The sequence below is a fragment of the Urocitellus parryii genome, chromosome 8 (genome assembly GCF_045843805.1).
Source record: "Urocitellus parryii isolate mUroPar1 chromosome 8, mUroPar1.hap1, whole genome shotgun sequence".
NCBI classification, from domain to species: domain Eukaryota; kingdom Metazoa; phylum Chordata; class Mammalia; order Rodentia; family Sciuridae; genus Urocitellus; species Urocitellus parryii.
The window spans coordinates 95,072,519-95,093,842 of NC_135538.1; the positions used below are offsets into that span (position 1 = coordinate 95,072,519).

Here is a 21,324-nt window from a genome sequence, read left to right on the forward strand (position 1 = left end):
AACTGATATCTGAATGTAAATATAGGAAACAATATTCTTAGCTGTTCTAATCACAAAGGTAAGTTCTAAGTTTTAATGAGTATATTTAAAAGAAAGCTAATTACATTCCAAAAGAAATTTTTACTGGAAGCTAAAAATTTCTCACTGGTCTTAGATTAATATATGCATAAGTAACTTCACAGGTGAACTTTCTTTTAAAATTAATCTACATATGCTTTCTTCTTGAACTGCGCACTATCAATTCTGAAATGGATTATGGTGTAGAATCAACTCTCCTTTAGTAGTTAAGAAAGGCCCTGATATTTGGGGCTGGGGTTGTGGCTCGGCGGAAGAGCACTCGCCTAGCATGTGCAAGGCCCTGGGCTCAATCCTCAGCACCACATAAAAATAAAATAAAGATATTGTGTCCAACTACAACTAAAAAATATATTAAAAAAAAAAAGAGACAGAGAAAGAAAGGCCTTGGTATTGAATGCTGAGAAAACTGGATCTACACTGTTTTATTGAAAACTATTCAAGGTCCCATATTTTCTCAAATATTAAATACAGGCAAGATCTTTCATATTACTCATCATACAACTGCTCACCCAAAAGTTGAATCCCTAAGTCACTTTATTAAAAACTCTCTCTCTCAAAAAAAAAAAATTTTAAAAAAGAGTGATTCTGCTTTTGCAAAGTGATTTCTATAAAAACAATACTGAAATCATTTTATAACTTGTAGCACTATATTAGTGGTGGCTTTTCAAGTGAACAGACGGCATATTTTTATTTTTATTTTTTATTTTTTTAAAAATGCCAGGCGAGCGCGCTACCGCTTGAGCCACATCCCCAGCCCTGGTATCTTTTTAAATCATTAATATTCTCCTCTAAAAGCATTTTAGTTCTTAATAAAAATTATTACATTTTACATTTCTTACAAAATTTCCTTTTTAAAATACCTTTATTTTATTTTTATGTGGTGCTGAGGATCAAACCCAGGGCCATAACCCCAGCCCACAAAATTACCTTTTTGTGTGTGTATGTGTGTGGTAGGACTGAACCCAGGGACTCATGCATGCTAGGCAAGTGCTCTACCACTAACCTATATTACTAGCCTTTTTTCAATTTTGAGACAAGATCTCACCTAGTTGCCTACCCTGGTCTCAAAACTGTCAATCCTCTACCCTCTGCCTCTTCACTGGCTCAATTTACAGGCATGCACTACCACAACCAGCCTTTCATAATTATTTTAATAGAAATATGAATATATCCACACGATCTTCCTGAAAAATAGAATAATTCTACTCCACCTACTACACAGGGTGACAGAACATAGGAAGAATGTACTTTGTAAAATTATTACCCAAAGAAGTGACCACAACAAACCAAGTTTCCTATCTGACTTACCAAAGGCAATTTTGGAACTCTGAAAAAGCCAGTATTAAGGAAAGAAGAAATCTGTAATGGGCAGGGGATTGAGTGAAAGGGCTTTATATAGAATTCAAGGCAGAGGTTTATTTATTGTTCCATCTCCCTGAATATCAGCTAGCAGTAACTAGGCAGAGAATGACTATTTCCTCCCTCAACTTTATCTTCTTTGCAAGGAAAACTGAATTCAAAGGAAATCCAAAATAGCAACCAATTGCAAAAAATGTAAGGAATTTGCTTTACAAATCTTCCTGTCATCCACATGACCAGGTACTTCTTTTGAAAAGAATTCCTGAAATAAATGCATTACAAATTTCAAAGCCTATTTATTAATTGCCCATTCTAAAGCTTCAGTCCCTTGTTTGGTGTGAAATTTGCACTCCCAAACACTGTGTTTACTCTTGTAACCAACATAACCCCAAATAATGATGTGAAGGTCAACAGTTTTTCACAAGAATTTTATATCCAAATACAGACAAAACAAAAGAGATAAACACAGCAAAGCAGTACAATATTTATTTACCATATCCAGCAGCAAAGTTTTTGAACCAAGACACTCTCTTTTTACAAAGCAATCTCCTTTCCCCACCCTTTACTATTTATTGTTTACAAATACAAAGTACATAGAACATCTGTTTTATGTGAACAGAGTGAAAAACATACATACAGATATATCCCAATCTGTAAAGTACTTTATTCAATTAAGAAAGCTTAACTGAATACCACCAAACCTGTTAAACAAGATTCCTAAATTCTGATAATCAAACTGCCAATCTTTCTGTAAAAATCCTAAGAAAATGACTTTGATCCTCCATCAATTTCAACAACAAAAAAAGAGTACAACTTTGGAACTTAAGAGAATTTCTTAATATCTCTGAGTATGACACTGTGACAAAGAGGAGTTACATTTTAACCCTGAGTGCCACTGCACTGCCTCCTGCACAAGGAGGGTAAAAAGGAAAGAAAAAAAAAATAACAATATAGGGAAGAAAACATGAAAGGGGCAACAATAGCAAGGAAAGAAAGGAGAAAAAGCAAACATTTGACAAAATGTATTTGGGAGCTGCTGGAGAGAACCACTGGCATAAGGTTCACAGTTGCTACAACTCAACTCCTGCAAAATGTCAATGCAGTATCCTTCTTATAACTATCTTCATTTTTTCCAAGTTCACCCAGAAATTATCCATATATCAACACAGAGAGAAACCTGCCACATTTGGCTATACTGAGGGAGATGCTGCCAGCTGACTGAAGTGTTCACAAGGTATGCCATACTCCACTTATGCAGAGTATCCTGTCCATCTTCAAAGTTACACTCTACCAATGTCTCAATTTTCTCTCATTATTTAAGCTGCCCCAGGGGCAGAAGTGCACTGTTAAGAGTTCTCCTTAGGTTCAGTTCAGGAAAAAAACGAATAAGCTGTTCTGTGGCTGTGAATGACTATGATACAAACCAATTCCTAGACAAACTACTTCTATAACCTTACAAGTACAAACAGTATCCTTGCAGGAACCAATTCATTTACATGGATAATTTATCCTTTCTCCTCAGCTTAATCTCCTTCATTTCTATCCTCCTAAAGGCTATTTCTTATAATTCTGAAACCAGACACACCTCATGATGTTTCCATCTTTGCATATAATAATCCCTTTATCTTAATGCCTGGCTTCTGCTTCTTCACTGGACCAACTAACTCTTTACTAACCATCCCCCCAAACTCAGCTCAAGCATTATTAAGAAAGAAAAGCTTCCCTGACTCCTCTATCTGACCCTTTCTTTTGTTCATACTCCACCACAGGTTTTCCTCTAAATAAAGCAGTTTCAAATATCTTGTATTATTTGCTTCTCTTAAGAGAATATACTGTCTTACTAACCCTCAGTATTCCCAGACCTTCCATATATAGGTAGGTGCTGAAAAATGAGTCTGACAAATGAAAAGATGACTGTTTCCAACATAACTACAAAATAACATCCATCAAAAATCATATATGCATACCTATGCACACAAGCTCTTCATTCTCCATTCTCCTTTATTATTCTTATTGTTTAACACAAGCATTTCTTAGCTTCTACTTCAGAAAAGAGACTTAGTCCATTATTAGGCTTGTAATATAGCCTTAAAATGTAAACATGAGGAACATGATCATATGGCATGAAATGAACAATCACATGCTATTAAATATGTTTATAAATGTATATAATTATCCATATCCAATATCATCCCACAGTTATAAGAAATCTAAGGATGTAGAGAAGAATAGCACAATGACTTATAAAAGAAAATCTGTATTAAGATTAAATATTTTCAAAGTACTTCCAGGTATCACCTCATTTGAGAGTAGAAAAACGAAGGCATAAGAAGTGACTTGTTACTACTGAGACCAAGGCCTTAGATACTCAAACACCACATGACTTGCACCATTCCATCTTCTTTCCATTAAGCCAATATCCTCAAGATGTCAGTAAAGAAATTTTCAGTATATATCTGAAACAAAATGAGTGCAGCAAACAAAAAACACAGACCAAAGTAAAAAAACAGGAATTATGATTCAAATGGTAAAGTCTAAAAATGAATGAAATACAAATAAGCAATAAGTAAAACAGAAGTCAGAGAACAGGGTTCCTGACTAAAGACATCAAGTTATGAGGAGTGGGAGTATACCAATAAACACAAAGTTCAAGGAAGAAAAAAGTTAGCATTTATCAAAGAGGTAAAACTTGTCTAGGGCCTTGAAAAACACATAGAGGCAGCCTAGCACAATGCTTAAGGGACACTCTGGAAGAAGTGTACATTAAAGGTCAGTTACAACACTCAAGACAGTTGCTCAATGACTGCAAAATAAGGATGAATTTCTATCTCAAGAATGTTTAGAACATATAGGTGCTACTAAAGTAGATTTTTTCTTCTACTTCCTTCTCAGGTAGGAAGATGATGATTGGACACAAGGCTATCAAGGTGGTACCAGGACGTTTCAGAATACATGGGAGTTGTTATAAGCCATTACAGAAATGTCAACACAGGCAATTCCATGCTAAGAATATAAAATAGACTAACATATTAACTATATTCTTACCCAATACAGAAAGGAATGGGTTGCACACTTATTAGCAAGAACTTACTTAATGCAATTAAAACATATTTTTTTAAAAAAGGAATTGAAAACTTCAAACTGTGTTTAATGAGCTGGGATGTTTTTATTTCATCATCCACATCACTACTGCCTAAATAATTAAAATACAAAGGAACCACAACATGATTGTTATGTAACACATAACTACATTATAAATCAACTAGTGAACCATCACAGATAAAAGTGGGAGTTAAAAGGAGGTCTATTTATAGCCCTTAAAACTGAACACTATAATGCAGCCATTCTTCTGGGTAATGAAAGAAAAAAGAAAGCATATGATAGCTTATGGGGAAAAAATAGCATGTGGAAATTAGTCTCATAAAAAGACTAGTAAGAGACCTATTACATAGCAACACCTGAAGCCTTTAAGGTCAAAGTAGAATTTTTAAAATTATCACTAAATACAAAACAGTTCCTTTCACTTTTACCAAGGAATATACTCAAAGAATATTAGAAAACAAGACCACTTGAGAGATAGTCAAAGTTCCAAAAGAAACTTAAGAACTCTGAACTCTTCATAAGTCATCTGAAAATCTATCCAATAAGCCACTTGAAAGTTACCTCAGTGAAAACAGTAAAACCCTCGAGACCTAGAGAAAACCAGAGAACTGTAATATACAATATATCAAGAATCCATGGCAATGCACTTCAAATTTTTCAAATAAATCTGACCATAAGTAATACATTTGTGTGAATATGTAGAAATGAGAAAACACTGCCTGCCATTAAAAAAGAAGGCATTAAAATTGATGAAAATAACCAAAAAACACTTTGAGACTGAACTGGTTATATATGTTTGTTTTTGTTTTGTTTTTTTAAAAAAAGCATTATGGAAAATTAGAAAATCTCTTACAATAAAGCCTAAGACATCGTATTTAGGTATACAAATACAAAGCCACATCAAAATCTGGCTACTGTACACTGGTAGAATTAAAAAATATAATCTACATCAAAGAGATTAAGAAGAGATCAGACATCCTTTTAAAGAGAAGTATAGTATAAAGGTGAAGAAAAGATCAATACAAAGAATAAAATAAGTAATATGCTAACATTATAAGGACATGACTGGACTATGACCACACCTGGATATATCTCACAGGAAGCAAACATAATTTCCAGTAATAAGATATCTCAATGTTATCAAGCATTACTATAAAAAAGCTTTCATTACAATACAGTAAAGCAAATAAAAAGACAAAGTACAAAAACATTATCTCACTAATAAGAAAAAAAGATTTAATAAAACAATGTTATCATCTATCCAGGAAGGGACATATTTTAATGGTTTACATAGCTTGCTGTAACTGGAAAAAAATAACTGCAAGATTTGCATTCAGTATAGTAATCATCATCAGTTTACTGATAACTTCCATCTGTATATTTTCTTAACTAAAAAAGAACTGGTTGGTTTGTGTATGTACTAAACACCATATAGAATAGATTTGGCCAAATAAATGACATGCATATGTGACAACCATTATTGGACTAACTACTAACATTAAGTACATAATAGTAAATTTCAAAAGATAATGGAACAAAAAACAGTGCAAAAACTGGGGCAAAATATGCCTTGCATTTAAAAAAAAAGTTTTCAGTTATTGCAATCTTCTAAAAATATCTAATTTGTAATTTCAAACCATCACCAGAATCCCAATTAATTATATCTTCAAGAATAATAAACTTGTCATTTAATCCTATAATCGTCCATATCAGTACCCAACTTTACATTTAGAAGGGATTCTGAAGTTTGTCTTTTTCAACCTCACTGTTTACAATACCTGAGAGGTTATCCTGGATGTGTCAGGCCCTTTAAAGACATTATCAATCAGGTCACTTAGGTACACTTCAGTAAATTATTAGTGTTGTCCAATATAAATTATTAATGTAGTCCTAATATAGAGTACTCTACAGTATCCAAGTAGCCTGAAAGAGTTTATGCTTCCCTCAAAAAGACATTTTGAGGGCTAAGTAAATAAATGAATTATACTGATAAAGAAGCTGCCACTCCATTTAAAAAAAATTAAATATAATGTAATTACACTGATAAGGAAGTTGTCATACATCTAAAATATATATATGTATGTATGTATGTATGTTGTGTGTGTGTAAAGTGTTGGCAAATTTACTGCTTTTTTAAAAAATATCCTTGCTTCTTCTAACCAAGTGGAACATTCACTTATCAAATTTAAGCTGTGTTACCATGGCTAACAAGGTTAGATAGGAGACAAATGACTCAAATCAGAAAATCCAGAACACAAAGAGAGAAAACAAAGCTGCCTTAATGCCTAGAAAACTGGGCAAATCACTAAAAACTAAAAAAAACTTCTGTGACATTAATTAAATAAGGGGGAGGGAAGTATACTCCACAACCTTCTGAAATTAATCAACAGTGCTAAGAGAAAACAACCATTCAGAAGGAGAGTACATTTAGATAGTGCAATTTTACAGATAATAAACCAAAAAATTAAATCACCATACAAAATTCACATAAATATCACCAGCAATATATGTGAGACTTCAAAATTTAACTTTTAAACATAAATGTGAAATTTAAAAAGGCACTTCATATAACAATTAATGGAAATAGTATTTCTCTATACATAGTAACTATAAGAAATCATATTGTCTCCATATACATTTTATGTCTAGTCAAGAATAACATTTTGAAGAAAAAGGATCATTAGACACATCCATTTTGAGAATACCAAATCATTAAACTTGCAACTATTTCAAGGCCTCCTAAAAAAAAAAAAAAAAAAAAAAAAACTAGAGGCATTTCAAATCAGATGTTAGGCTAATAGAGAATTCTGTCCCAGGCTCTGCACATGGCAGGCACAATATGAATATTATCTAATTATGAACTCTATATTCTATTGGGGTTGTCTTCCTGACAAAGTACCCACTTTTAGTTTTATAACACCATCATCATTCAAGTATGCCAGAGATTTTTTAAAAAGAATTTTTTAAAAAAGATAAATGGGCTAAGGACACTGGGATATTGTTTCTTCTACAGTCAAGAAACAAATCTAGAACTAAAAGCTATGCCCATCCTCCTGCATTCTGTCCTCATCCCCATTCAACTGTCAGGTACCTTCATAAGTTTCCCATTTAGTCACCCATTTGATGATTCCCAATACCTTTTCACTTTCAAAATATTCAATTCTCTGGAAACACTTGAGCTTATCAATTGAAGTGGTTAAGTAATGTTATTTTCACTTTATTATTGAGCAACATAAATATCACAAAAGGAACATAATAGCAATGTTGTCTATGTGTTTTAAAAATATTTAAGAAAGGAAGAGCTGTACAACAACGTGAATATAGTTAACTTAAAAAATGGTTAAGGTGCTAGGTTATATATATTTGTGTGTGTATATATACATATTTTTCTCCTTAATCACTATTTAAAAGGGGAAGAAAAAGTAGAAGCATGTAAAATTGAAAAGCCAAAGCAGTTTCAGAGAATCACAACTGCAAGTATCATTTATTTTGGTTTAGTTTTTGGAAAGTATGGGTATCTCAAAAATCATCAAGTTTGTGACATACCATCTAATTCAGGGGAAAAGGGAAAAGTAGGAACAGAACAGTGTGAAGTAGGCTTAAACAGTCAGGAACATTTTGTGCAGCCACATAAAATCTTTCCAAGGTCTCTCTCTCCAATGACATCCCAGTGGCTAGTTCTTTCACCAAAGAAAACTACAATGTCAGTGTCAAGGACACAAGACTTCTTCACTGGTACAACACACTCTATATAGCTACAAAAATCTGTATCTGATTTCTTGGCCCTTATTTCTTTTCAGTAATCAATGTTCTTCTAGAGTTCAATTTGACAGACAGTTTCAAACTGAGGATTAGCATGGATTTAAAGAAGTGGATGTAAACTTTGAAAAATACAGAAAAGGTAAATATTGATTCTAGATACAACTTGGCTAAATTTGCTAAATCTGTATTAAGACTAGTTTAGGTTTAATCTACAAAAGGGAAAAACAGGACCAATACAGTATCCTAAAATTATCTGACAAATTAACTTCTTCCTAGTAGGGAAATTTATGCCTTTAACCTCTATGGCACAAACACTAAGAGGAAGAAAGGCAGATAAAACAAGAGTGCTAAATATGATTATGATGGGGAAGAAGAATGAACTTCCAATAATAAACTATTAAAAAGTGGGACATCACAAAATGCCAATTACTACTGTGCAGGATCTATGGCATGAAGAAACAGAAACCACATAAACTCGTAAAATAGTGCTATATTCCATTAACAGTATCCAAAACACCTTGATCAAGCAGATAAAAAAACACATATGTTTAACAAACCAAGAAATTACAGATTGTACCCCCAACCCCTGGAAAAAAAAATTTTTTTTTTGGCTTCCAAGCAAATTAACACTAGGTGGTAATGTATTCAGACCCCTCAAACTTATATTTTCTCCATTCCCAAAGTCACTCTGTGAAGACAAAGATCTAAAGGCTGGTATACGATACAGCCATTGCCTTGAGATTGAAGAGAAGATACTGTGGAACATATAATTGAGGTATCTGCTGTCAGTTCCAGTAGAGTGGAAAACTATTATTGGGAGCAAAAACACAAGTCATCTCTTATAGTGAGTCTAGACTAGGTGACCAATAAACCAAGACACATCTCTGTCTCAATTTCAGTCTTTCAAGAAATCATTAGCAGATATTATCATTTAAATATCCAAAAACAGAGCTATGCAGCTTGTTCTCTTCAAGATAGTGACACTTTAAACCTTGAGGATTTCTCAACAAAATCTAGATTGATGGTATCTCTCTTCATTTTGATAGGGGACCAGATTGTCAGGCATGTTTAGAATTTTTACTCTTAAGAGAGTTCAGACTTGCATGCCTCGATTATGAAAATAATAAATATCCGTTATTTCCAGGGCACTGATGTGCATGTCTTTACTGCGTTTAATGTGTGACACATTATCAAATTCAAAGGAATTAACTTTTTAGAAGACAGGTTTAAGAAGGTCATCCTTAGTGAAAGGCCCAGATTACAGTAAGACCTCTATGACTGAGTCTCACAGCTTGTTGACATAAGAGCTTGATAGGTAAAAGACTACTAGGATTGATGACAACAAAGAACTGTCTCACATGTAGCTTTATGAATGGAGATGGTATTATGGCCATCAGTGTCGATGAAAGTTACTGTGAAAATTTCTACAGTGATATTACAAGTAGGAAAGTCTCTTCCCAGCTGGTATCCATAATGTACCTGTGACATCTAGCCATTCCAACTGGAAGCAAACAGGATTCAGCAAAATTTTATTTGAATTCCAGTTGGCACATAGCTTGGTGGCCAGTTCTGAAGTCTCATAGAGCTTGATAGGAGTATAAACTCTTGGTGAGGTGATAATCTTGACCCAGAGACTGTAACAAATTTGACATTTCATGAAGATCTACCAAGCTGAAGCCTGAACAAGGAAGCACAGATGACCTAAAAATGAAGGATTTACCTCTGGTCTTAGTAAACAGAGATCTAACAGTAAGTAGATTGTTTCCATATCCAAAATCTGCTAGTTCTCACCAACAAGATTTTCCTGAGGAACAAATCTATATATTTTCTTTTAATCACAAGAGGATTCAGATTCCTGAGTGCTCTCCTCTGGACATATTTTGGACCAGAAATAATGGATAAACCTTGTCCAACCCTCTTTACAGGAAAGTCTCCACTGCTAACTTGGCCAATAATCAGTCTTTATCATAAACTCATTCCAAAAGTAAAAAATTCAAACATTAGCTGTCATCATTCCAGACACGAATTCAGTTTTGCAATGATCTCCTACCTGTAGATCCCGTTTTGAGCTGGGGGTGGGGCAAGTAAGATAGTTAGAATCTTGGATGAGTATTCTGATGAACATGAACAGGTTATTAATTCTTGTACCCATGGCGTTCTGGAGATTCTCCCTTTTTTCTGTACCTATAGGGGTGGTTTCGAGGTTTGTACCAATCTCCTTTGGAGTATCCTCTATTGTGATAATGTGTTTTCTGATCATGACTATAAAAGTATCGATGCTGGTTGTAGTATTTACTGTGATCCCTATAGTCATTTTCTTTAATACTGTTTTCTTCTGCAACAACAGCATTCACATCTTGTCCAAAAAGGGAAGTACCATCAAAGGGTAAGTGTGAGATCTTTTCCTGGGTTTTCTTAGTGAGAGATGTAAGTCGGAGCCAGGCTTGCCTCCTGTAATCAATTGCCATGGCCATAACTCTAACTACAGAATCCATTATGTCCCTAGTAGTACAAAGTTGCCAAAGACCTGCGTCCATACCATCAGATATTATACACCTTGCTTTTCCACGATCAAACTCGGGATCATGAACCAGATCCTCCATGTCTTCCCAGAGTTTTCGCTGATACTGAGTCATATAGGCCATGTAGCTAGCAGCTCGAGCTGCAATGGAGGCAGCATGGTAGAACCTACAACCCATGATCTCCATTTCTTTTGAGGTAGAATCTAGAGGAGATGTTGTATTTCCTCTTTTGCTGTGCTCCAGTGCTTCTACAATGGGGCCCTCAGCTGGTGGATTTGGTTGGAAAGGAGAGGTATCCTTGGCCACAGGATATACCCTGTGTCCCATGAAGGAAGAAGGATGGCAATCAGCAGGGTCCTTAAAAACTTCAGTAGTGGCAATTCTCAAAAGAGGATGCAAGGGAGGAACCAGGCGTTTTTTAGAGGTCACACAATCAGGTTTCCCTTCACAGGATTCTGCTTCAGATTGTAAAGTTACCCTCTTTATAACACCTCTTTGTTCCATTCTCTTCAAAAGACCTGTAAAACTGGATTGGGTGGGGTCAGTTGGCTGCCCTTTGTCATCTGCTGATGGGGATTTGCAATCAGTTTCTTCTTCAACTGTGGATAAATTTTCTTCCTTAGAGGTGGAGATGTCCCAAGGAACTGAGGAATTCTCACTTGGCCTAGAATGATGAAATCTAAAACAGCTCCGGGACTGCAGATCACGTATCACTCTGGACATCTCAGCCACTTGTGTCTGGAGATAGAGGATGGCATCCTGTCCATGTTGTGAAGCTGAAGAAGATTCTAAAGGTAAATCTTCTTTGTCCTCAGAAGAGGCCAAAGACTCTTGGGGGACCAGAGGTGGAGATGAAGGCAGAGTCTGATAATTTTGTGATGATTTAAGTGCCTCTGTCTCAGAGATCTTAATATCTGAATGATTTTGATCATTTTTCTGTTTCTCCAATGGGTTCTCAACAGCAGAAGGTTGAGAAACTGTCCTTTGTGGACTGTTGGCACAACTCCCAGAGGAGGAGCTGCTGTCTCCAATGGGAAGAAGAACATTGCAGCTAGAGCACATTTCTGGGCGATGATTCTCAGAGGATGGCACCTTAGATTCAGGCATTCTCTGGGTTATCCACATGAACAAAAAACCAAGGAAGAAAAAAAATATGCTTTTAATATGTTAACTTTCAAGTGCAGAGATGCATGTCCAGTAAGTAGAATCAATTTTTAAATTATTATAAATAAAAATGAAAGACATATCCACTACAGGTCAGTAAAGAGGTAACAGAAGTCAAATCCACAAGCTTCACTACCCCAAGCCCCAATATGAACTTTGGGCATTAATATGGAGCTCTGGCTATTAAAAAGCAGAAGGTAAACATATGCTAAATTCAAAGTGGTGCTACCCTGGCTTGCTGCTTTGTCCTGTGCTGATAGAATGATGAGACCAGGTAACAACAATTAATAAAAGAAAAACTCCACTGAACATATATAAGTCAGTAAGTGTGAGCTAATGATGGCAGAGAAAACTTGAGGAAAGTCTCACCAAGAAGAAAAAAATTGTTCTAAAACTCCCTTTTTAGTCATTTTTAAGCCCCTTTAAAAATTTTTGGTCATTCACTTTCCATGAATTTTCAAAACTTTCCAGTTGTATATTCCTACTTCATGGTTTCTAGTTTGAAGGAGCTTACATAGTTATTACCTTATTTCTTCCTCACAACAACCCTGTGAGGTAGGTACTATTTTCATCTAATTAAAAAACAAACACAACTGAGGCTAAAAGGTTTCTTAATTGATACAAACTCACAGAATTAGTAAGGAGTAAAGCTGGCTCTCAAACTCAGGTATTTTGATTCCAGATATTTTGATTCCAAGTCCAAGTCTCAACCCCCTTTATCACAGAGCAAGAAGCTTTCTGGCCACTATGAGCAAGTGTCAGGAGTTCTCTAATCCATCAAGAAAACAGCCCATTAATAAAATTTTGGGCTAAGGCAAAGTCAAATCAAAGGCAAGACTATGACAAAGGAATTCAATTAATTTAATTTTCAGAGTAAGAAAGTACTGATTTAATGATCAAACCCACAACTAGCAAGTCACAGTCACAGTTAGGATGAATAATTTCAAATACATGGGGGAAAGAGGAGGTTAAAAGGGATGTAGACTAAAGTTATACACGAGCTATAAACCCCTTCCCACATTATTTCCTAAAGGATCTTCGGATATCCTTTCTTATGAGATAAAACAAGTTTTCTGTGGCCACAGTTTTGGAAGAAAGGGATCCAGTTCTACAGGGCACCAGAGGAAAGCATAGAAAAGAAAAAAGGCAAGAGGAGCCACAAAACCACAGCTGTTATTATATTTTCCTTTTATTATATATCATTTCCAGGGCTTAGAACTTCCTAGAACCATTTTAACTTTTCACATCCTCAGTGAGATAACGGAACAAAATTGGAGTAGGAGATGTTCTTAACAAAAGACTTCTAGACTACCTATTATGGCCCATTTTAACAGAAATGGGCCATTCTCTAAGGCACAATAGTTCCTAAACACAGACATCACTGATTTTAAAAAATGCAAATCAAATGTAATATACTTACATCACTATGAGAGGTGCTAGGTTCTTCATCATCACTGCTGACCAGATCAATGTATTCAAGAACAGGTCTTAATGGTCCTTCCTATAAAAGAATTGAGTAAATTTACTAGTCATGAACATTTACTTAAACCAAAATAGCATTTAAAGCAATGACTTTTTTATTATTGTTTTTACTTTTTCAGTTGGGATTGGCTCTGAAGAGGAAGCCTTGTGGGTAGCAGAAATAACTAGAACAAAAGAAACAGGAAAATATTCAGTGTGTGTAAATAAAAAATGATGATAGGACTTAAAAAAAGAGCCTAAACCCCTACAGAGTATTAAGGCCATAAAAATTGCTTGTAAAAAGGAAAATAAATACAAGAACAGTGCAAAAAAGACACAAACACTGCAATCCAATGTTTCTTAGTTGGGATGGGTATCAACAGTCCGTTAAGATATCCAAGCTCAAGGAATGGTGATATAGCTTAGTGGTAAAGCACCTGCCTTATATTTGCAAGGCCCTGTCAATCCTCAGCACCACACAAGAAAAAAAAAAAAAAAAAAAAGACAGTCGAAATATGGAGATATCTTTGACCAACAGCTTAGCTTCATCTCCCAATCCAACAGATTTACACATCAAACCCAGATTCTTTCATTCATGCTGACATTTTCATAGACCAGGCTTTGAATGTCAAGCTTAAAAACCTATGTTCTATTCTATAGGGAAAAGGGCAAAATACTTATGAGCTGTGCTTCAGGAACATTAATCTCATAGAATAGTAGGAATCATAGGAAAAGCCAAATAGATAACAGAGAGCTACAGGTACATAATAATGCAGAACAGTGGTGATGGTAAGAAGTGATGGAATAGATGTACAAGAGACTATGAGTAAAACAAGGGGGGGGAAAAAGAGGACTGGCTACTAAATACAAAATAAAACCAAAGAGTCAAAGAGGTTTTAAGCTCCAGTGGCCAGAATACTAATGCCCTTAATATAAATCCACAATGCATAAACAGAAAGCTGATTTTTTTTTAGACATATTGACTGAAATAACAGTGGTACACAGAGGTATCTGGAAGACAGCTGCAAATGCAGGCTTATAACCTGGGATATGAACATACCTGCAAATAAGATATTTGGAAGCTGCTCCCCTAAAAGACTACTAAACTCTAGAACTAAATTGAAACTGTGATATTGCTTCAATGAATAATAATCAATGCTAAACATGGCCAGAAACATTAAGTTCCAAGAAGACATCACTAAATTTGGCAACAGTACATTTTTAAATGTCTTTCTGATAGCAATGCTAAATAAAATAATGAGCACAGAAACCAGAGAGAATGTAGAAAAAGTAAGAAGAGAATGAGGTAGAAAGGATCATTAGTAAAGATTATTCTTTCAAGAAATTTAAGAAGGAACAAAAAAAAAAGAAACATGGGACAAAAATATGGCTGAGAGAAAAAGATTTCTTAAAATGGAGACAGCTGCTGACTAGATATCTAGTTAATGATTCTTCCCCCCCCTCCCCCCAAAAAGCAGCAAGATGGCTTTTTTCTTCCTAGGCTATGAGTTCTGCCCAACTGGAAAACTGCTAACCTTTTGGGCAGTGATCCAGACACTAAGAGAAAATCAATGGGCAAAACTTCTAGGCAGGGAACTGCAATTAAGAATTTTTGCTCAAAGTTGTAAAGATGAATAAGAGAAAGAGAAGTAAAAGAAAAAGGAAAGGAAAGGAGAACAGAAGAAAAGAACAGGAGAACAGATATTCTCAAATATATGGTCAATAAAGCTACATTACCTGTCTTAAGACTAAAACCTATTGGCGTGAACATACTTTATACATAGAGTTACGAAAAATTGTGCTGTGAATGGATAATTATGATTGTAATGCATTCCACTATTGTCATGTATGTAAGAAATAAAAATTTTTTTAAAAGTCTAAAACCTAACCCTGATATTAAGTCAAAATCATATTTTCAACTCAAGAAAGAAGCAGGAGATAAAATGTAACACTTTTCCCATTCACATCATTTCCTCTCCTCAAGAAATGTGATTTAGGACCTTTCATTAGAGTAAATAGTAAAGAAGAAAGTCCCCAAGTAGCCAGAAATACAGAGGCAAGGGCAGAATTTCCATGAACAGAAAGTAGGTAAAGAAAAAAGGGAGACAAAAGGTAATAAGACATAAGGCAAAGTCAAAGAGGCAAGAAAAAAATGTAATAAGGGAAAAAAATGGTCACAAATCAGACTAAAAAGTAGCTACAAAGGGCTCAGGGTGTAACTCATATAAAGCACATGCAAGGCCATGAGTTCAATCCTCAATATCACAAAACAACATCAACAACAAAACATACTTTTAAAAATGCAGAAATAGAAGAAAGACCAAGAGTAGGGACAGTGAGACCACTATCAGAAATTTACTAGAATGAACCATTTTCAAACTATAAAAGACAATTCCATACAATTCATAGTAATTACGACAGAAAAATAAAAGAATCGAGATTTTAAAAAATCAAAATTGTGAATTAGAATATCCATTCACTCAACAAATAATTACTGATTTACAAATGTAGAATGAGAAAGGAAACACAAACAATGCATAGGCTAAATGAAAAAGGAAAGACAAGTTTATACATAGATACATCATCCTCTAGCTAATTTTCACTATAAATTCACAAAACTTCCACCATAAACTTATCAAATATTCAGTCCTCCATTTATTTTACTACTATATAACATTTACTAAGCCCTGTATCAAGCACTGTAATAAACTTCATGCACATTATCTCATCCCAATCCTCTCAACCGCTTTAAAAGTGAGACTCTGAATTATCCCATTTAAAAGAGGATAAAACTTATTGAGGTACACATGGTTATCTAAACGCATAATTGGTTCTGTATTCACTATAATTCTGAGACATTTGAAAGTATAATCCTATTTTTAAACCAATGATTATTACTTGTTTCCAAGACAACATATTTTCTTTTCCTTCAATAAGACAAAAAGGTCTACCTGCTATTGCCCCCATTTCTGAATATTATAACACTGACCAAACATAAACTACTAATAATACCCAAAAAGTAATGCCTATAATGCAAATACCAAGGAAAAAAATCTCTGAATTTATGATTTTATCCTTAGCAACTACAAATGCATGTGGTCCTCCAGCTATTTTTTATTTGAATTTATGCTATTAACTAATAAATCATCCTCATACCCTCTGATACCAATAAGGATTCAACTTCTACTGCCATACAAGTTAGCAGCAGAGGCACATGCACAAGCATGACAAAACATTTGAGGAACACAGTTTAATTAACATTGTGGGCTGGGGATGTGGCTCAAGTGGTAGCGCGCCTGCCTGGCATGCATGCGGCTCAGGTTCGATCCCCAGCACCACATACAAAACAAAGATGTTGTGTCTGCCGATAACTAAAAAATAAAAAATATTAAAATTCAAAAAAAAAAAACCTAACATTGTAATTTTTAAAAATATACTTTTAACAAAAAAAAAAAAAAAGTTTTCATTCCTGTAATTAGAAAACTTGATTCTCAGAGTGCAAACACCAATTTTCTACTTGGAAAGAGAGATTAATACTTTAAAATATGGCCTACAGAAAAAAAACTAGTTTAATTCAAACAAAGAATTCTCTAAAACAAGGACTATGATTTAAGTGTAAAAGTAAAAACCTAACCTAAAACCCTAAATAATGTGCTGTTGTTTATTCCTTATAGGAAAGTAGGGGCTTATTTTACTTCCACAGTCCTACCCAGTTCAAGATTTCAAATGGCTCCCAGTTGTCTACTTTATAATTTAAATTTGGTCCAGTACTCAAGTTCTGTATCATTGGCCCCACTTTAAAAACAAAAATATCTCATCCTCCAAGCACACATAATCCTGTTTACCCATTTTCATGTCCTTCTCCTTCTATTCCAAATTGCCCTTTTAAATGTATACAAATAACCATTAAATATACAATAAACTACCACCTATGCTACAGTGACAAACTGTAAAATCTTTTAAAAATCATTTTTAAAGCACTAAGTACTCTTTATAAAAGATCTTTCTACTATCACTTTGAGTTATTTACTTAATTCTCTTCTCCTATCTCAGCACCTCCACTAAAATATTGATATTTAAGGGTAGAATATATTTCCAATTAATCTATTTAGGTCTAAGGTACTTCACTCACAGCTTTGCACTATGAACTGCAACACGACTTTTGTTTAATAAGGGAATTACAATGCAAGAAATCAGCAGAAGATAACCTCACTTTTTGCAAAAATCCCTTGTATTAGTATTTACTTTTAACTACAGGCCCCTCAAGTTATTTATGAAATTCTGTCTTGACATTATTGATTATTCCCACATTTTCAATGAGCCTATATAAATCAATAATCCTGACTAAAACTGACATCTTCTGTGCTGTTATGAAGCTTACAATAGGTTCCCTTAGCAGTTTTTATACCTTTATATTTATAGTGGCAAAAGAAACAACAGCTATTAGCTGTTAACAGCTATTAGCTGAACAGTTTTTTTGGAAGCAAATCAGAAAAGACCTACTGTTTCAAAGAAAGACACAAAGGTGGTGGTTGAATAAAAGAAGCATTATTACTACACAGAAAATGCAAGTAACAGATCTAAATGAAAAAATTTTGTTAGAATACCATTCTTCATTTGGGCACTGTTCAAATGGGTATATTGGCCTTGTAAAAATCAATCAAATAAGTACACTTACTGAACTGTGCACATCTCAATGTATTTCATCACAATTTAAATGAATGGGCTCATTTTCATATCCCCACATCTGTATCATTCCTTTCCTTCAGGTATATTTTATTTGGCTTCAGGATCAATATTTTGCAAACCACAGAAAGTCTGCTGTGCAACCTTGTAAATTCAAGGTGGGAAAATTAGATTTGAACAAGGTTAAGAAATCCAAACCAGAGTAATCAAGAAGTGATCACATAATGCACTTTTTGTTATCTTAAGAACTCAAGCAGGTAACTATTTTTCATCATTGCTGGATTAAACATTACATGGAGGACTCAAGTGTATAACTGGGTTACAGAAAAAAGTACAAGCTTCTGCCTCTGAATTTTAATTATTAAGGTATGGTTGTCATTTAAGCATTACCACTTAAACACAAAGAAATGTATTTTAATAGGTTCCTTCTAGTATTCTAACCACACTTAAAACATGTAATTCATTTTCCATTTAGGGCAGTCAAATCACTGAATCTTTATCTGGAGAAAGAGAGAGAGAGTATCAAGTTCAATATACTGTACATTCTTTTTTCTTCCTGCAAAGATATTAGTAACTTTCTATTTTAAAATAAAATTTAAATTAAAAGACTACGTTTAAGCTAAACAAAACCCTATAATAACTAGTTACAAACTATAATGCAACTCTTCATTCAAAGGGTACAAAAAAAATTTATTCTTTGAACTTTATTTTTATATATTATGTCTGTTTTTCAAAAGTTCAGAGTATTATTCCTAATTTTATTTGCATGAGACATCAAAGTAAATAGTTTGTTCACAAATATACAGATTCCGAAAAAATGGAAATGTGTGTCCTAAGAACCCATAAAATCCTATTATCGAACATACTTCAGCCAGGCGAATTACTACATACCTGTAATCCCAGCAACTCTGGAGACTGAGGCAGAAGGATCACAAGTTCAAGGCCAGGCTCACCAATTTAGCAAGGCTCTAAATAACTTAGCAAGACCCTGACTCCATAAAAAAAAAGGAGGATGGAGTGGGATGTAGCTCAATGGTAAAGTACCCCTAGGTTCAATCCTCAGCACCAAAAAACAAAACATACTTTAGCCCATGCTTAGAGTGCCCAAGCCCTAGGTTCCATCTCCAGCATCCTGCCCCAACAAAAAATACTTCAGTACAGAGTGAAGAAAGTAGCAGGATATAATGCACTCACCCCAAATTCTTAAAGTTCCAGACAAAAATGATATAGTACAATGGGCACTGGCAATGGGGAACAAAGTCAAGAAAACAATCTTGGAAAGGAGTCCCTTCACAACAAATATTAAAACACCATACAACAACAGTTCACTACAATGGCCCAATGTTGGGGAAATATTGTTCAATAACCACTTTTATATAGTTGGCCAACAACATCCACAAATACACAACAGATGTACAAAGAAAAATTATAAAAACTACAACTATTTCATTCCAAAACAGAGTATGGGGAAGGATTCTCTATAGCTTTAAGCAGAGTCACTGTAAAAACTTAACAGCTACAGATAAAAATCACACAAAATACACAACATGCTGTTTTTCCCAAACCAAAGCTTTAATGTGTTCAGAGATCCAAATGTCCTGAACTTGTTCAAAAATGGAGATTCCTAAGCCCGACTTTGAATTTCTTTCTGACTCAGTAAATCTGGAGTTGGGCTCAAGAATTTGAAAGTTTCTACTTCCTAACACTTGAAAACTACTGCCTGTGGCAAAGGACAAAAACAGAAAAGATAGCATGCTCCTGGTGATGCAGGATTCATTATGTGCAATTGTTGCACTATGCTGTAACATGATGATCTCAGAGGTTAGTGAAGTCCTCAAGCTGAGTTCCTAAACACCTTGTTTTCCACCTCTCTCCCTCCCTCCTAGTCCTGTGTGTCACCTTTGAGAAGGCATTCATGCCCCCATTTTAAATCACACAGTCTGTAAGTTTACAGAGATCAGAATTTTGTCTAGAGTAATCATAAAATGGATCCAAATGAGGGCACCGGAGGCCTCAATAAGAGCCCAATACGTTCAATAGGCCATGCTCTTTGTGATGGCTATTGTGGTGGCTCAGATACCTTTCCTGGTAAACTCCTTAATCCTACACCATGTCCCACAGTGTCCACCACCCAGGAGACATCCTTACTATTCGTTGAATGATGAATGACCAGGTCAGTAGAACTGCACAATGCCTTACACAGTCTTTCACTCTGGGAAAAGCCCGATTATCAGTAGCTACTTACACTAACAAACTGAATGTCATCTTCGTTTTCATCCGTTGTTGATTCAGATGCCTCAGGCCCAGCTGGAGGGGCAGATTCTATTATCTACAAAAATAAGCCAAAACATGCTTATCTATTCAGCCACACACTTGTAGGGAGAGATTTTTCCAAAAAGGACGATTGAGACAAAAGCTTGGACGGAAACTGAGCACAAACGCACGCAAACGCCACGAAGAACTGAGTCGAGGGAGCTCGGTTTTGCTAAGGCGTCGTGCAGCTGTAGTGAATGGCCCTCGAAAAGGAGTGACCAGCGCTCAGAAGGTCCCCACCTACTCCAGGAGCAGGGATGCAAGCTCGCTACCCAAGGGCAATCCTGACTTCAGCCGTCGCTGGGCTCCCGGGGCAGAGCGGCGGCAGCAGGAATTCGGGGCCAGTTCAGGGGCCGGGGGCGGCCGGGCCGCCATTGTTGCCGCAGGTTCCCGGGGCACGCAAGCAGCAGGCCCGAAGGCCCCGCTCCGCCCTAGATGCTGAGGCGCAGCGCCCCGAGGCTGCGGCCGAGCACAGGCCTCAACCCACCAATCTCGAAACCCTCCGCGGTTCGGCTCCCAGAACGCGAAGGCCCAAGGCTCTGCTACTCACCTCCGACCCTGGGTCTCCCATTTCTCCAACGGCTTGACAGCACCACCACTACTGCTGTCCCTGCCGCCGCCGCCGCCGCCGCTGCAGCAGCCGCTGCTGTCCCCGCTGCCGCCTCCGCCACGACTTCCCTTCCCGCCCTGCACCACCCTGACCCGCCCCTGCGTGAGCGCTGACGCAGCTGACGCCGCAGGCAGCACGAGACGCAAACCACAAGGAAAAGAGCAGCGGTCCTCACAGACCCGCTATACCCCGGAGCCTCATTAGTACACTCCAGGCCTGCCCTCCCCGCACCGCACAGGATGGTGGGAATTGTAGTTCCCATTGGCC

The 21,324-nt window shown here is 35.9% G+C and overlaps 1 protein-coding gene across 5 annotated transcripts in view; it reads right to left on the minus strand.

Annotated features, from left to right (window-relative positions):
* The window catches only part of Znf451 (zinc finger protein 451), a 79,817-nt gene extending 58,693 nt beyond the window's left edge, over positions 1–21,124 (minus strand). For 4 of the 5 annotated variants that reach the window (XR_013344228.1, XR_013344227.1, XM_026398958.2 and 1 more), the window contains exons 1-3: positions 20,998–21,124; positions 20,380–20,463; positions 13,408–13,488 (exon numbers count right to left, since the gene is read on the minus strand). Coding sequence is in view for 3 of the 5 variants with exons in the window: in XM_026398958.2 (XP_026254743.2) it covers positions 13,408–13,488; positions 20,380–20,463; positions 20,998–21,018 (186 nt within the window). In the remaining 2 variants the exon portion in view is untranslated. Of the gene's footprint in view, positions 1–7,535; positions 11,934–13,407; positions 13,489–20,379; positions 20,464–20,997 lie in introns of those variants that run through there. The other variant, XM_026398959.2, reaches the window with a different exon arrangement.
* Positions 21,125–21,324: the final 200 nt, after the last annotated feature.